The 16,190-nt window shown below is 45.3% G+C and overlaps 2 protein-coding genes across 9 annotated transcripts in view; both read left to right on the top strand.

The window, feature by feature from the left end:
• Window positions 1-14,910, top strand: part of mcf2la (mcf.2 cell line derived transforming sequence-like a) — a 41,119-nt gene extending 26,209 nt beyond the window's left edge. The window contains exons 5-29 of one of the 8 annotated variants that reach the window (XM_045205631.1): window positions 1,025-1,138; window positions 1,263-1,379; window positions 1,564-1,713; window positions 1,966-2,090; window positions 3,512-3,626; window positions 3,788-3,907; window positions 4,943-5,134; window positions 5,352-5,543; window positions 5,817-5,976; window positions 6,392-6,536; window positions 6,744-6,810; window positions 6,997-7,112; window positions 7,340-7,502; window positions 7,604-7,822; window positions 7,970-8,191; window positions 8,487-8,658; window positions 8,785-8,857; window positions 8,978-9,078; window positions 9,342-9,434; window positions 9,630-9,686; window positions 9,894-9,968; window positions 11,425-11,505; window positions 12,230-12,339; window positions 12,469-12,694; window positions 12,901-14,910. In XM_045205631.1, coding sequence (XP_045061566.1) covers window positions 1,025-1,138; window positions 1,263-1,379; window positions 1,564-1,713; window positions 1,966-2,090; window positions 3,512-3,626; window positions 3,788-3,907; window positions 4,943-5,134; window positions 5,352-5,543; window positions 5,817-5,976; window positions 6,392-6,536; window positions 6,744-6,810; window positions 6,997-7,112; window positions 7,340-7,502; window positions 7,604-7,822; window positions 7,970-8,191; window positions 8,487-8,658; window positions 8,785-8,857; window positions 8,978-9,078; window positions 9,342-9,434; window positions 9,630-9,686; window positions 9,894-9,968; window positions 11,425-11,505; window positions 12,230-12,339; window positions 12,469-12,694; window positions 12,901-12,980 — 3,285 coding nt within the window. In that variant the 3' untranslated portion in view covers window positions 12,981-14,910. Of the gene's footprint in view, window positions 1-1,024; window positions 1,145-1,262; window positions 1,380-1,563; window positions 1,714-1,965; window positions 2,091-3,511; window positions 3,627-3,787; window positions 3,908-4,942; window positions 5,135-5,351; window positions 5,544-5,816; window positions 5,977-6,391; window positions 6,537-6,743; window positions 6,811-6,996; window positions 7,113-7,339; window positions 7,503-7,603; window positions 7,823-7,969; window positions 8,192-8,486; window positions 8,659-8,784; window positions 8,858-8,977; window positions 9,079-9,341; window positions 9,435-9,629; window positions 9,687-9,893; window positions 9,969-11,424; window positions 11,506-12,229; window positions 12,340-12,468; window positions 12,695-12,900 lie in introns of all 8 variants that reach the window. The other 7 variants (XM_045205630.1, XM_045205632.1, XM_045205633.1 and 4 more) reach the window with 7 other exon arrangements.
• A 705-nt stretch (window positions 14,911-15,615) lies between these two features.
• The window catches only part of cab39l (calcium binding protein 39-like), a 21,422-nt gene continuing 20,847 nt past the window's right edge, over window positions 15,616-16,190 (top strand). The window contains exon 1 of the mRNA XM_041872092.2: window positions 15,616-15,846. The gene's annotated coding sequence lies outside the window, so the exon portion shown is untranslated. The remainder of the gene's footprint in view (window positions 15,847-16,190) is intronic.

Below are 16,190 nucleotides of genomic sequence, written 5' to 3'. Positions count from 1 at the left end.
TGTCCTACTGTAGCTAGTCTTGTAGTATCGATTAAACACCCCCCTGTAGAGCAGAGTAATTCACAACTCCTGTTACAACAAGCTACTAACAATCGGGCTTACAGTGCCTTCCGAAAGTATTCACACTTCTTGACTTTTTCCACATTTTGTTGTGTTACAGCCTGCATTTAAAATGGTTTTCCAATGCCTTTCAAAGAAAGCCACCTATTGGTAGATGGGTAAAAATAAGAAAGCAGACATTGAATATCCCTTTGAGCATGGTGAAGTTATTAATTACACTTTGGATGGTTTATCAATACACCCAGTCACTACAAATATACAGGTGTCCTTCCTAACTCAGTTGCTGGAGAGGAAGGAACCACTCAGGGATTTCACCATGAGTCCAATGGTGACTTTAAAACAGTTAGAGTTTAATGGCTGTGATAGGAGAAACTGAGGACGGATCAACAACATTTTAGTTACTCCACAATACTAACCTAATTGACAGAGTGAAAGAAGGAAGCCTGTACAGAATAAAACATATTCCAAAACATGCATCATGTTTGCAATAAGGCACTAAAGTAAAACTGCAAAGAAATTAACTTTATGTCCTGAATAAAAAAGCGTTATGTTTGGGGGAAATCCAACACATCACTGAGTACCACTCTCCATATTTTCAATTATGGTGGTGGCTGCATCATGTTATTTGTATGCTTGTCATCGGCAAGGACTAGGGAGTTTTTTAGGATAAAAAGAAAGGGAACAGCGCTAAGCACAGGCAAAATCCTAGAGGAAAGCCTGGTTCAGTCTGCTTTCCATCAGACACTGGGAGACAAATTCAAATTTCAGCAGGACAATAACCTAAAACACAAGGCCAAATATACACTGGAGTTGCTAATCAAGACAAATCACTACACTGATTTACCACTCTTTCCTGTAAGGCATGTGTAAGTGTGTTCATTTAATTTGTATCAATTACATCCATAAGACTTCTGACAGGTTATCCACCAACAAAAACAAAGTATTTAATGTGTGTGTTCCACAGGGCTCATTCCCAGGGAATTTACAGCTGGTTCTGGTCTTGCGGCCCTCCACCTTATTCCAGCGGACGCTCTCCGACATCTTCTTCAAGTTCAACAGGGATGAGTTCAAGATGAAGGTGCCGGTATGTTTTTTTATATGCATGTGCTTGTCTGATGTAAGGATGTTAGTGGACGTTTGTATGCGTCTCATATGTAGGCTAACGTGTGTACTGTGTGTTGACTCTCCTCCCTGTGTCTCAGGTGGTGATGCTGAGCTCTGTGACGGAGCTCCATGCCTACATCGACCGGACTCAGCTGCCCCAGGAGCTGGGAGGAACCCAGGATTACTGCCATGATACCTGGATCTCACACCGCACCGTGAGTACCCTACTACCATACCCTTCCCACCAGACCCCTGACTAACTACATAGTGCCCAATCCTAACTTGATATCTGCACACTGACCTGAACTCTTTCCGTTAGTCTGCCCCATCTCACTCAATAGGATGTGTGTGTTTATAACCTGTGATGACACGGGTGGGTTGTGTTTGTCCGGTCCTCAGGCTATCGAGGCCTTTGCTCTGATGGTGAAGACCACGGCTCAGACCCTGCAGTCGTTTGGGACGGAGCTAGCTGAGACTGAGCTACCCAACGACGCCCAGGCCACCTCCAACCTGCTGGCCACACACACCGAGAAGAAGGGACAGATGAAGGTAAGGGCATGGAGAGACCAAGTCATTAATATACAGACTATACCAACAACTCCATGTTTTAAGTGGAAGTGTTGAGGTCAATTCATTTGAAATTCAAGGCACGATTAAACATTCCTTTGCTAATGGTAGTGTTTCTCAGGGGAAAGATATACTGAAGAACAGACTTTGGCTGTAGCTGAGACCGTATACTCTGTACTGTCCAATGGTAGATCCTTCTAACTGTGATGTATCCATGTCTTGTCTCTCTCCCAGGAGGACCTGTGTGTGGCCCTGGGCCAGGGGGGCCGACTCCTGGAGAGCATCAACGAGCCCCTGCAGAGAGAACCCGACTATACAATGAACCAGGACGAGCTGGAGAACCTGGCCACCGTGCAGAGGTCAGAGGGGACAGGGGTCAAGGGTCAGGCTTAGAGGTACTCTCATACCTCAGAAGTGGTCTAAAGTTGTTGTTGTTTAAAAAATTAATTTAAAAAATGTATGCACTCACTAACTGTAAGTCGCTCTGGATAAGAGCGTCTGCTAAATGACTAAAATGTAAATGTTTAGATCATACTAAATCTGTATGTATGCCTCAATCCTAAATGAATGGGAAAGTTTGGCGCCATATCAATTTTAGTTTGAACTGTCCCTTTAATGCTAACAAAATAGGTTGAGAAAGGGACAGGGTACAGTAGGAGCCACAGAGACAGTAAAGAAGACACAGATACATGACAGATATCCTGAGGTCCAACTGGTTATGGAACAGTCAAGATTCATGTTGTCTAGTAACAATGGTGGTGTGTATTGATAGAAGTTACCTAGAACTCTACTCTAGAAATCTCCACCATGACCCTGATCCTTCTAGGCAGTGTTCTGCCGCGCCGCGCTGCAGTGAAATCTGCCCCCGTGGTGTATTTTGGGAATACGGTGACGGGGACAGGATGCATAGTGGCAGCACTCACAGCTGCAGAGCAGAATTGGGAGAACAAGCCCAAAGGAAAGGAAACTGCAGAGTGTTTCATATCCCAAAACATGAAGTTGGTTATACTGTAAAGTGGAGGAGTTGGTTATACTGTAAAGTGGAGGAGTTGGTTATACTGTAAAGTGGAGGAGTTGGTTATGCTGTAAAGTGGAGGAGTTGGTTATGCTGTAAAGTGGAGGAGTTGGTTATGCTGTAAAGTGGAGGAGTTGGTTATACTGTAAAGTGGAGGAGTTGGTTATACTGTAAAGTGGAGGAGTTGGTTATGCTGTAAAGTGGAGGAGTTGGTTATGCTGTAAAGTGGAGGAGTTGGTTATGCTGTAAAGTGGAGGAGTTGGTTATGCTGTAAAGTGGAGGAGTTGGTTATGCTGTAAAGTGGAGGAGTTGGTTATGCTGTAAAGTGGAGGAGTTGGTTATGCTGTAAAGTGGAGGAGTTGGTTATGCTGTAAAGTGGAGGAGGTGGTTATGCTGTAAAGTGGAGGAGTTGGTTATGCTGTAAAGTGGAGGAGTTGGTTATGTAAGGGATTTGATTAAACACAGGACTGAACTTGGTTAGATTTCAATGAATAGCTACTTCTGATCTCCACTGGTTTCACTGAGTGATACTTTGAGATCCAAGCTGAAATACGATTATTAGCATTTTTCTTTGACTCAGGTTCTCCTCTATCTTTCATTCCCTTTCCATTTTTCCCTTCCCTCCCTCCCTCCCTCCCTCCCTCCCTCCCTCCCTCCCTCCCTCCCTCCCTCCCTCCATCCATCTCTCCCTCCCTCCATCCATCTCTCTCTCTGTCTCTCTCCATCCCTTCATTCATCTATCGTTCTTCCTCCATCCGTGTGTAGACTGCTGGGCCAGCTGGATGAGACAGAGACAGCGTTTGATGATTTCTGGGAGAGACACCAGACCAAGCTGGAACAGTGTCTGCAGCTCCGCCATTTTGAACACTACTTCCGTGAGGTGAGGGGAACAGCGACACGAGCATCATGGGAGATGTAGTCCCAGTCACTGTTTGTCAATTTGTAGTGTGTGCGTGTCTCTGTCTGTCTGTGTGTGTGTAGTATGTGAGTGTGTGTGTCTTCTGACTCTACCTGTCCCTCTGTGTTTGTGTGTGTGTTCAGGTGCGTGCCCAGCTGGATGTGGTATCAGAGCGGGTAGCGCGGCTCTCTGAGGTTGGCATCAGTCCCGCCCACGCAGAACACATCCTACGAGAACTCAACAGCCAGGAGGAGAAAGCCTGCGTAAGACACACACACACACACACACACACACACACACACACTTCTTCCCAATAGCACACATCATCCTCCCCATAGCTTGAATGACAAGATTACACCAGCTGACAAGGGTCGTATCCCGTTTCCCCTCTAGTTGTACTCCAGTACATTATAGACCCCATTCATCTCAATGACAGTATTGACTTTGCAGATGAGACTCACGTGCAGCGGGCCATACCTCTATTGGTTGGTTCCCACATACATCACTGTAGTAGTCCCTATGTGACTAGAAAACATGGCATGTTGCCTAGGATGTGACTGGATCTAAACATATACAACACCTGCTGGATGTGCTGCTGTTATTGTCTTTGAGAAAGGACATCATATTATTGTCAGTGATAACAGGCGATGTAATGTCCTGTGCTGCTCCCCTTCATTCAAGGGGATTTATATAAGGAGGGAGGGTGAGACAGATTGTGTATGTCGAGGGAGGGAGAGATGGAGGGAGGGAGTGTGTGTGTGTGTCGGTTGGTGCACGTGTGTGTGTGTGTGTGTATAGAAAGAGAGCTTGTCGCCCTTGATGGTCCAGACCGTTGCAGAGCTACAGTGCGGAGGGAGGGAGGGAGGGAGGGAAGAGCGGAGGGAGGGAGGGAGGGAAGAGAGCGGGAAGAGGGTAGGAGGAGGAGGAGAGGGTTGTGTGGGGGAGGTGCTGTAGCTGGCTGTAGTGGTGGTAGAGTGATGTTATAGCTGGTTCTGGTTCTGCACCACAGAAACAGCCTGCTCCCTCGTTCTACATTCACATCACATATATGGACATGAACTGAATCCAGAATCCCTGCAATAAGGTCCAGAACATCCACAGTGAAATCTTTGACAGACTGTATACGTTGTGGAAAATGCTTAGTTGGCTGTTATGCATAGGTCCTTATTGCAGAGGCAGCTAGGAAGGTCACATGGATGTAATGGCTTTCCATTATGACTGCTTTGTTCATATTTCTTTTTTTTACTCTGTAATAATCGTGTGTGTTCTCACCTGCCTGTGTCTCTCTCTCTCTCCAGGATGTGTTGGACCGGGCCCTGTCCCTGGCCGCTGAGGGAGATGGGCTGATAGACAGTGCTCACTACGCTGAGGACTCCATCCTGCCTAAGTGCAGTGAGCTGAGGGCCGTGTGTGATGAGGTCACCTCCTTCCTCAAGACCAAGAAGGTCCTCCTCCTCAGGGCCATGGAGCTGCACCACTGTCTGGAGAAGGTGAGGGCTGGAGGGGAAAAGTATGGTCCTGGAAACACTGACAAACCCTGGTTTAGATGGGGATTAGTAATATGGTGATTGGTCAATGTAGCCCTCTAGTAGGTAATTTTTCAGATGTATGACAAGTGTCAAGGTATAAGAGCTAGGTTTTGATTTCAGCCAGTCAAGGATTAATTCTCCCTCTGGCCTGTGGTATAATGTACCCCTCCCTCCCCAGGCATCGAGGTGGTGTGAGGAGGGGATCTACCTCCTTGCCTCTCAGCCGGTAGATAGGTGTCAGTCTCAGGACGGGGCGGAGGTGGCGTTGCAGGAGCTGGAGAAGTACCTGGACACGGCCGCCCAACACCAGATCACCGACCTCGACGCCATCAGGAGGGACTACGACTCCATCCTCAACCCAGAGCTCAGGGTAAGTGGCGACAGCTGGAGGCACCAGATATTTATTACATGAGAAAACATTGAATTTGTGGGGCCACTTGTTTTGAACACGAGACCTGACCAGGAGGTCTAGATATTTTTCCAGGTTTTTCCTCCCCTCTCCATGTGGTCAGGGAAAACTCCAGGCCCCAAGTATAATCAAACGATTGAATAGAGACGAGGAGAGGAAGAAGTTTTTGACTATTGAGATACACCCTCAAAACGTCAGTGTCTAACCCTCCCTCCCCTCTGGGTGTGTTAACAGGAGCAGGTAGAGAAAGTGTTCCAGAAGCAGGTGTCCATGCAAGAGATGTTTGAGAAGAGGAGGGTCAGTCTGAAGAAGCTGGCAGCCAAACAGACACGGCCCGTCCAGCCAGTGGCTCCCAGGCCTGAAGCCATCATCAAGTCCCCCATGTCCTCCCCTGGTGAGTACTGCGCTCTGCTCCACGTGTCACACTGGTCGTCACCATCTTTCTCTGCCTGTCCCTCCCTGTCTCTCTGGTTCTTATGGAAAAGGCCATACGGACACTTCTAACTTGCAAACCAATATTTTATTTTAGAATAGGTTAAAATTAGGTTAGGTTAAGGGTTTGGGTAAGGTAAGGTAAGGGTCAGATTTTGGTTAGTCGTTTTGCAGGTCAGCAGTGTGTCTATAGCCTCTCCTGTTCCTGATCCATTCATTACCATCTAGTGGCATATAAGAACTGCAATTGTGCCTTGTTAAACAATACCTCATACCCTAAAAATATATTATTGATTGATTGAAATGACTTTTGTTGGTTGTTTGAAGTTCAGATGAGTAGTTCATATTCCGTCTTTCCGTCCTTCTATTTCTTGTAGCTCACAGGAGTCAAGAGAAGAAGAATGCCGAGGACAACATCTTGAACGTAGAAAACTGCAGAATAGTGGAGGTCCAGGTGCAGAACTGCGGCAGCAGACACGGCTCTCTGTCTGAGGAGGAGGAGAACCTGGCTGTGCTCCGACGGTAGGGTCAGGGGTCAAAGGTCAATGACGTCATAATATAGCCTGAAATGAATGCCTTAAAATAAATCAATGAAAGGAATCCTCTTGAGAAACACAATTGAAAAGAGATGGTTAGAAAGAGAGTTAGATATTTCATACTTGGTATAGTTCATCAAAATGATAATACTATGTTGGTGTTAAATAGAATGTTGTTGTTTTGTTCCTACAGACATGTAATGAACGAGCTGTTGGAGACTGAGAGGGCGTATGTAGAGGAGCTACTCTGTGTACTGCAGGTGATTGTCACTTCTGACCACTAGAGGTCGCCACTACTTCACCTACTGTCCTAAATGTAGTAAAAAATAAATAAATATATATATATAATTATTATTTTTTGTATATGTTTTTGTTGAAAATTTACTTATCATAGATGTGCATTTTCAGATTGTCCTGTGTTAACATTTTAATGTGTGTTATGCCAGGGTTATGCTGCAGAGATGGACAACCCAGCCATGGCCCATCTCCTCCCCAGTGCGCTGCTCAACAGGAAGGATGTCCTGTTTGGCAACATGCCAGAGATCTACCAGTTCCACAAGAGGTGACTTTCACTCCACTGCAACACTCATGTTACATAATGTTTACTTAACAATGTCCTGTCATTGTGAACAGTTGTTACCGAAGATGCACATTAATTCAACCATATCGATTTATAGGGACCAATTTCAACAATATTACATTTGGTTAACATTACCTCAAGCCCCCCACTGCTTCCCAACCTCGGTAGTACTAACCTGTGTCCCGTTGTCTGTCTGTGTCTCTCATCAGGACGTTCCTCAGGGAGCTAGAGACCTACACAGACGTCCCTGAGCTGGTAGGACGGTGCTTCCTGGAGAGGATGGGCGACCTGCAGATCTATGAGAAGTACTGTCAGAACAAACCTCGCTCTGAGAGCTTGTGGAGACAGTGCTCCGACTGCACCTTCTTCCAGGTGACCTTTCACCTTTCTTTCAGGGTCCTCAAGCTCAGTATACAGTAAGCTTGTAAAAAGGTCTTTTTTTTATTGATGTGTGATTGTTTGTTTTTACGAAGGAGTGCCAGAGAAAGTTGGAACACAAACTGGGGTTGGACTCGTACCTCCTCAAGCCAGTCCAGAGGATAACCAAGTACCAGCTGATACTGAAGGAGCTACTGAAGTACAGTAAGGGCTGTGAGGGGTCAGAGGACCTACAGGAGGCGCTGTCCTCCATCCTGGGGATCCTGAAGGCCGTCAACGACTCCATGCACCTCATCGCCATCACAGGATATGAGGTCAGCTAACCACGATACCGCTATCCTCCTCATGCTTTAGGGTGGAGAGGAAAAAGTTACCCAACAGTGTAACATCTTCTGTACCACAGACAATGCTCAGTTATCTTTCTTACTTTTGATTGATTGTGTTAATTTATTGATCCCCAGGGTAGCCTGACGGAGCTGGGCAGGCTATTGATGCAGGGGTCATTCAGCGTGTGGACGGAACACAAGAAAGGTCACGCCAAGGTCAAGGACCTGGCCCGCTTCAAGCCCATGCAGAGACACCTGTTCCTGCATGAAAAAGCCTTGCTCTTCTGTAAGAGACGGGAGGAGAACGGGGAGGGTTACGAGAAAGCCCCGTCCTACAGCTTCAAACACTCCCTCAACGTGAGTCTGTTTGTGTCTGGCTGGCTGGCTCACTGTCTGGGGGAGGGTTACGAAAAAGCCCCCTCGTACAGCTTCAAACACTTCCTCAATGTCCTGACTGGCTTTCTGTCTGGTTGTCTGGCGGTCTGTCTGGTGGTCTGTCTGTCTGGCTAGCTGTCTGGCTAGCTGTCTGGCTAGCTGTCTGTCTGGCTGTCTGTCTGTCTGGCTCTCCTTATATTTTTACTTTGATATATAGTATGTTATGAGTTCAACAGTGATTGACAGAAGTGTAATATCCTTCGGTTCTCTCAAACAGATGAGTGCGGTGGGCATCACAGAGAGCGCCAAGGGTGACAACAAGAAGTTTGAGATCTGGTGTAATTCCAGAGAGGAGGTGTTTATCGTCCAAGCTGCGACACCTGAGATCAAAACATCTTGGTTGAAGGAGATCAGGAAGGTTCTGACTGGCCAGCTGAAAGCCTGCAGGGGTACGATAGTGGATCTGAGGCATTACAGAAACACGTCCACACATTCCAGAGTTGATACACATCTGGATGCTAAATTCTCTGTTGTTGTGTCAGTGTTCTGTTAGTAACTGTGATGATTTGTTCCAGAATCCAGTCAAAAGAAGGCATCAGACACAATGTCTCCCAGTCCAACCAGCAACAGCCCATCTGTCTGCCTCAGGTCAGATTTTACAGAGAGAACCATGGCTAGAGCCAGTTAGAGATAAGGAATCAAGAGGGTATACAGTGGCTAAAAATGGTTTGTTCTTCTCTTTTTAACCTCTTTGTTTCTCCCTCTTAGTCCATTTAGAAACTGTCAGAAGAGTGTGAAGAAGGGAGACGAGAAGAAGACAGATGCTGTCAACTCTGACCCCAACTCCCCCTCCTCCCCAAAACACAAAGGTGAGTTGCCCTATTTTGTTGAGTAAAGAAAACGTTTTTTACTGCTGTCAAAAGCTCATGACAAGAAAACAAACTTGTGTTGCAGTTTTAGTGACCTCCCTCATCTGGTTAGGTACCCAAGCCATCCTTGAATATTTTCCTGCTTCCTCCTTCCTGCTTCCTGCTTCCTCCTTTAAGTTTAATCTGAGCTTTCTTTCTCTTGTCCTCTTCAAACCACTTTACTCTCTCTCCTTCCTGTCCCTCTTTCTCTACCATGGTTATAGAGGGGACAGTCACCAGTCCCACCACTGACAGGGTATCAGTGGCTAAAAAGCGTTTTACCCTTCAAGGCTTCAGCAATCTGAAGAGTCAGAAAGGTAACACTAGAGTCCTGGAGGCATCCCCCATGTTGTCATCGATCATATATGGCAAAGATATGTTGTCCATTTCGAAGTCAACCCCAAGCTCTCTTAACCAACCCTAATATGATTTTAGACAGGGCAAATCCTTTCCAGTAGTCGACTGCATCAGGGCTTTTGAAGACTGATATTTTGGCATGCTTTCCTTTGCAGAATTTCTGCACCCTGCTGGTAAAAGTCTAACATTACCAATGGTATTCTCTCGACCAGGTATACTACAGTATAGTTTGTGGTTAATACATAAAACATTAGAATGAGTCTGTTTTATCTATCCTCCAGCCTCATTATTTACATGTGTCCAATAGGATTAGTAGGTAGCTAATTATTCTAGTCAGTTTCAGGAAGTTTTTCCCTCTGTTTTTCTATCGCTCCCTTTATCATTTCTTTCTTCTTCTGTCTCTCTTCTTCGACCGACAGGATCCCCCCTTAGCCCTGACCATAAAGCCAAACGCCACGAGATTAAGAGTGACCCAACTCCCTTTGGGTGTAAAGGTATTCTATCTAGCCCATGTCACACCTGTGTTTGACTCTGTAGTGTAGTCATCCACCCATCCTGACCCTCCCTCACTGTAGTCATCCACCCATCCTGACCATCCCTCACTGTAGTCATCCACCCATCCTGACCATCCCTCACTGTAGTCATCCACCCATCCTGACACTCCCTCACTGTAGTCATCCACCCATCCTGACCATCCCTCACTGTAGTCATCCGCCCATCCTGACCCTCCCTCACTGTAGTCATCCGCCCATCCTGACTCTCCCTCACTGTAGTCATCCACCCATCCTGACCATCCCTCACTGTAGTCATCCACCCATCCTGACCCTCCCTCACTGTAGTCATCCACCTATCCTGACCATCCCTCACTGTAGTCATCCGCCCATCCTGACCCTCCCTCACTGTAGTCATCCGCCCATCCTGACTCTCCCTCGCTGTAGTCATCCGCCCATCCTGACTCTCCCTCACTGTAGTCATCCGCCCATCCTGACCCTCCCTCACTGTAGTCATCCGCCCATCCTGACCCTCCCTCACTGTAGTCATCCGCCCATCCTGACCCTCCCTCACTGTAGTCATCCACCCATCCTGACCCTCCCTCACTGTAGTCATTCACCCATCCTGACCCTCCCTCACTGTAGTCATTCACCCATCCTGACCCTCCCTCACTGTAGTCATCCGCCCATCCTGACCCTCCCTCACTGTAGTCATCCACCCATCCTGACCCTCCCTCACTGTAGTCATCCGCCCATCCTGACCCTCCCTCACTGTAGTCATTCACCCATCCTGACTCTCCCTCACTGTAGTCATCCACCCATCCTGACTCTCCCTCACTGTAGTCATCCACCCATCCTGACTCTCCCTCACTGTAGTCATCCGCCCATCCTGACCTCTCCCTCACTGTAGTCATCCACCCATCCTGACCCTCCCTCACTGTAGTCATCCACCCATCCTGACCCTCCCTCACTGTAGTCATCCGCCCATCCTGACCCTCCCTCACTGTAGTCATCCGCCCATCCTGACTCTCCCTCACTGTAGTCATCTCAGCACCATGTCAACTCCCCATCCTCCCAAAATGTATCTCTGTGTGACCATCATGCAATCATTATTTGAGTAACGGGAGGGAATGAATTGTGGTAGATAAATGTAAGACGTTCAGCCACCAGGGCCCGCTGAGTGCCATGGGACTGTCTAGCTAAAGACACTGGACTGACGAGGGACTACAAAATGGAGATATAAGAGTTCATTCTAAATTTGATGATCGTTGACACAGAAGATACGTACAACACTCTCTTGTTTTAGACAAGTGAAAAATGAATGACATGCCATGTTGGCCTCAAAGGCCTTTGTAAAACTGATGGATGAGTCAACCACACACCTGTGTACTTGACACAGCGTTCATCTGGACGATGTTGTAGAAGAAGACTGCTGACTGCCGCTGCTTCTTCTCCTCAGAGCCTGGTCAGACTCCTCACATCACTCTGAGCAGGGCCAAGTGGCTCAGCACCTCTAGTCTCTTACAGGCCAAGAGGAGAGGTAGAGTGAAAACATGCCTGGGAGGAACACGCTGCTTCACTGTGTGGTTGACCTGGACCTTGCTCTGCTTCTTCACTAGCTTGTTCCACAATCGCAGACAAATCTTCTCTCTGAGATTTGCAATTGAATATCTGTGTGATATTCACAACCGGAAAATACTGATTTGTGATGTTTGTTTTACTGTAAGGCAAACTGTGTCTCTCTCTCAGTAGCATGTGTTGCGGTGTTGGTCTTGGCTGGTGTTGGTTGCTGTGTGTCTGTGTTTCTGTCTGATCACAATGCACTGATCAAGGTCTCACTGGATGCTATGACTCCAGGTCTGTTCTTCTTGGTTATTTAATCACATTCTTTGGGTTCTAATCTGGTTCTTGTGGTTCTGTTTGAGGATTTGCAGTGTACTCTCTCAATGGATGTGTTTGCATCAAGTTCTCATCACACACGTCACCTATCACTGTACATATCACCTTGTCTTGTGTACGATTGTGTCACCCCTCCTTTCCTCTTGAGTGTCACTCCCTTTCCCTAGTTTGACAAACTATCCTCCATGTTGGGATCAAACAGTCCATGATAATAACATTCTCTAAATTGAAATCTATCTTGGATGTGTCTTGGAATTGTTGGTGCCACTGCTAAATCTTAATCTAGATATCAATCGAGTTTGCTGAATTATATTACTCCCCCTTCTCTCTTACCTACTCTCCTTCTCTTTCCCTCCTCCCCGTAGGTTGGAACAAGGCCTCTCTCTCCATGGACGCGCCAGAAGAGCTTGATGGGTACTCCAGCGCCGAGGACCCCATGAACTCTGACCCTGAGGATGAGGGAGGCAGGAAGCTGGTGAGTCATGGTCGCCAACATGTCTAAAACATGTTATGAAAGTGGTTTGTTATTCCCTAGCAACATACATGGTGACATGACACACTGGACACAAACATATTAACTTTTCCCTTTACCCTGTGACCCCAGGCTGTCGGCGACAGGTTCACGGTGGTGGCGGACTATGAGAAGGAGAAAGGAGGGCCTCAGGACCTGTCAGTGAAGAGTGGAGACATGGTGCAGCTCATTAAAGAGGGAGATGACGGACAGTGGTTTGTTAGAAACCTGGGGAGCAACAAAGATGGCTGGGTAGCAGTAGCCAACCTTCTCACCCTCATCACAGAGTCCAAGTCCTCGCAGTCCCTCTGCAGCTCAGGTACACTGGCTCTGTCTGTCAGTCTGTCTGTGCCTCTTTCTCTTCTGTCTCTCATTGCCTCTCTCTCTCGGTGTAAGAAAGAACTGTATCTTGCAACCCAAATACCTATTTTGAAAAGTAACAGGAGTGTGTCTATATTTTAGTTTGTTTTAGAATTATCTGTGGACTCTAATGAAAACGAACTTGTCTGTGTTTTGTTGTTACAGAGGGCAGTGTAACTGCCAACCTCAGCACCTCCTCCAGCTGCAGTGAAACCTACACAAGTTTCTCTGACATCAAGCCTTAAAGTCCCACCCCCTCTGAGCCCTGAGACACAGCTACAGCGCCACCCAGTGGTTGGCTGTTCAAATGACATGTGCACTTTTCCCCTCAACTACTGTTCAAATCAAATGTTATTTATCACATGCGCTGAATACAACTGGTGTAGCCTTTACAGTGAAATGCTTGCACAAGTTGGTTTTCATTAGAGTCCACAGATACTTCACTCTCACACTGAAGTGGAGGCTGCCTGGAATGTAGCAGAAAGCAGTCTAATAGCTGCTTATCTGTCAATGTGAAGGGAAGGTAATGAATGACTGCTTTCCTCTGGACATACTCTACTCTCGGGGACGAGGGGTAGTGTCCTAGCCTTTTACAGTGATTGAGGGCTAGCACACATTGGGGAATCATCGTATGGTGACTCGTACTGAGAACAGGAAGTTCAGGCCTCTCCCCTACCTGTTTGATAGAGATGAACAAGGAAGGACACACCCGCTCCATTCACCTGACCTGAGTCTCACACACAGGCAGGCTTTGTTAGCCTAGTGTGGTATCGCACCTCCCACTCCAACAAGGTGATATGGAGCCAGGAGCTACTCTACTGAACTCAACACTTCAACAGACAGACGCCTCAGTCTCTCTCCTGTGGACTCTGGTAACCGGTTGTGTCGTAATGTTTCTCTCAGTATCAGGCAGTCAACCTCTCACTATGTCCTCAGTCCTCTCATGAGTGACTTTAAAAATAGATGATGGATTTATATTTAATATGTTTCTACTGGATCCCCCAAGACAAACTGAACTGTAAAATTACCAAGACAATCACATTCTAGCAAGAATGCAAATTAGAATATTATTGTCATTAAATACTTTTTGAGTTTGGTCAACTCTGTACATCTATGGCTTTGTCCAGAGGCACTCCAGTACATTTCCAGTCCCTCTCCCTCCCTGTTTCTCCTTCCTCCACCTGTGCTGTCTCTTGGCTTTGTTCCCAGTGATCTGAGAGCTGGGCTTTAAACTACCAGGTGTTCCTTTAGGCAGGGTGATATTTAAACTACCAGGTGTTCCTTTAGGCAGGGGTGATATTACAGGACGGTCAGATATCATAGAAACTTCAACAATAACAGTGGTCAGGATGTTCTTCTGAATATTTTTCTCTTGGCTCAAAGTTAAATCCTATACACTACACAGAAATCCCCTGAAGATTGAGATTCCCGTAAAAAGATTAATGTCAGGTCGATTGATGTTGAAATAACTGCGTACTGTACCAGAGCATATAAACTTTAAAGGCATTATTTTTATGCGTTAATCAATGTGTATAAGTTAATTTATTTGAGAAAGATGTGTACAGATATTATCCTATACCTCGTATTTTTCATTGAATATGTGTATGATGTGTATGAAGACCATGGATATCTTTTCGTGGGTCTAAGTATATCAAAGATATTTTATTAATTGGTTTGTGGGGCATGTTTTCATGGTAATTTCTTAAAACTCCTGAGAGGAAATATATTAATACAAATATCATCCTTTCGCTCATTTGAGAATGCAGTCTGTACACTGGAAACCGAAGATGGAATATAACTATACATCCTGTGCTGAAAGATCAACTCAGAATGATGGTTGTCTCAAATTTCAGCACACACAATAAAAGGTTTTAAACAGTTTTGGTTATATCCGTTTAGTTATAACTGTTTATAACTGTTTTTATAACGTATTGTTCTACTGTATATATTTTCAATTTGCACCCAGTGAGATTAGAATGTTGTTACTGTGTGTCACATCGTTATGCAGCACATTGCAGCATTATTTTTTTCTTTATTTTCCTATGGTAACAAGTATTGATACAGATGTTATATAATTAATGATATGCATTCATATCTGTGTATATGTGTAAATATGTATCTTTGAGGTGTATTATTAAAGCCACTGAATAAAGTCTGAAACATTCTTTACTTTAATCCAATGAGTGTTTGTTTTTCTCATTATAAAACCATCAGATATGATTAAGTGATGTGGCCTTTATAGTAGTCAATCATTACTCACTGTGTGGTCTTTAGTTTATTTGAAATCATTTAACGTTGCAGCCACTGTCTTTATTTTATTGTCGTTTTTCAAACTCGCAGGCTAGGCATGTTTGAAAATCTATACATTTGAAATTGTTTAAGAATATTGTCAATCTTTTTGTGATTTTGGCATAACACAACATAAAAACAGTACAGTATATGAATAGAAAACACCACGCACAACTCCGGTTAGGCTTCTACTACCAAAAATATTTTCTGAAATATCTTATTGAGTATATATATATTACTAGAAAAGATTATATACTATGAGTCACCCCTAGTTGCTCAGCTTTAAAGGCGTGAATTCCAGCGTTCACTGAGGTTTGGTGAAGACCTGTTTTGTGGTCTCTAACTGATAGGCCTACAGTAGGGCCATCTTGCTTCACCGGTTCAAGGGTCAAATAGACTTTTTCCCATTTATAAATAATTTTTACTCAACAAAAATATACAGCCATAATCAAAACACTATTCGAGTATGTTTTTCTAGAGCATGGCTGCTATTATCCATGAAATCTTAATTTTTCTGTGATCCGGATATGAAATTCCCTCCACGTCACAGGGGAAAGGACCAATGGGCTGGTAGATAAATGTGCGGTGCGAGCCGCGTATCCCGGGACTGTGGCTCATCTCGAATCAGACCAAATGGAATTCTGCACTGCCTTCTTAAAATATTCCGTACATTTTAATTCGCACAAACGCATATTCCTCTGACGTTTTGCCCAGCATACAACACACCGCTGGCGTGACCAGAAAAACCTGCTCGGTTACATAGAGAATCGAGACAGCAGCAAAGACATCCGAGAGAAAAGATACAAAATAGACTCTTGTACCGTACGTATTCGTATTTTATTAGTTCCTTACGAGATAGCTAGCTAGGTAGGTTTACCCTACGTTTATTGTTCAAATGGTTGAAATTGATGCTGCCCTTTACATTGTATCCAATCGATTCAAGTTTGAAACAATCTTGCTACTTTAACTAAATGCAGCCATTGTCAATCTGTTTAGCTGCTTTTCTGTAAAACTATTAGCTGCTAAAACGGTCCGATTTATGCATGTGACATCCATTCTGTCAAAGGGAGTTTAAAACCCCATAGTTTACATATTCGCACATGTCTGATTTGTTTTATTTCTGCGTGTGTACGTTAATCTACATGTCATTTGAATCTTTCATCCGG

The sequence above is a fragment of the Coregonus clupeaformis genome, chromosome 20 (genome assembly GCF_020615455.1).
Source record: "Coregonus clupeaformis isolate EN_2021a chromosome 20, ASM2061545v1, whole genome shotgun sequence".
Taxonomy (NCBI): Eukaryota; Metazoa; Chordata; class Actinopteri; order Salmoniformes; family Salmonidae; genus Coregonus; species Coregonus clupeaformis.
The sequence above is the reverse complement of the archived record's forward strand: the minus strand, read 5'-3'. Positions and strand labels throughout refer to the sequence as shown.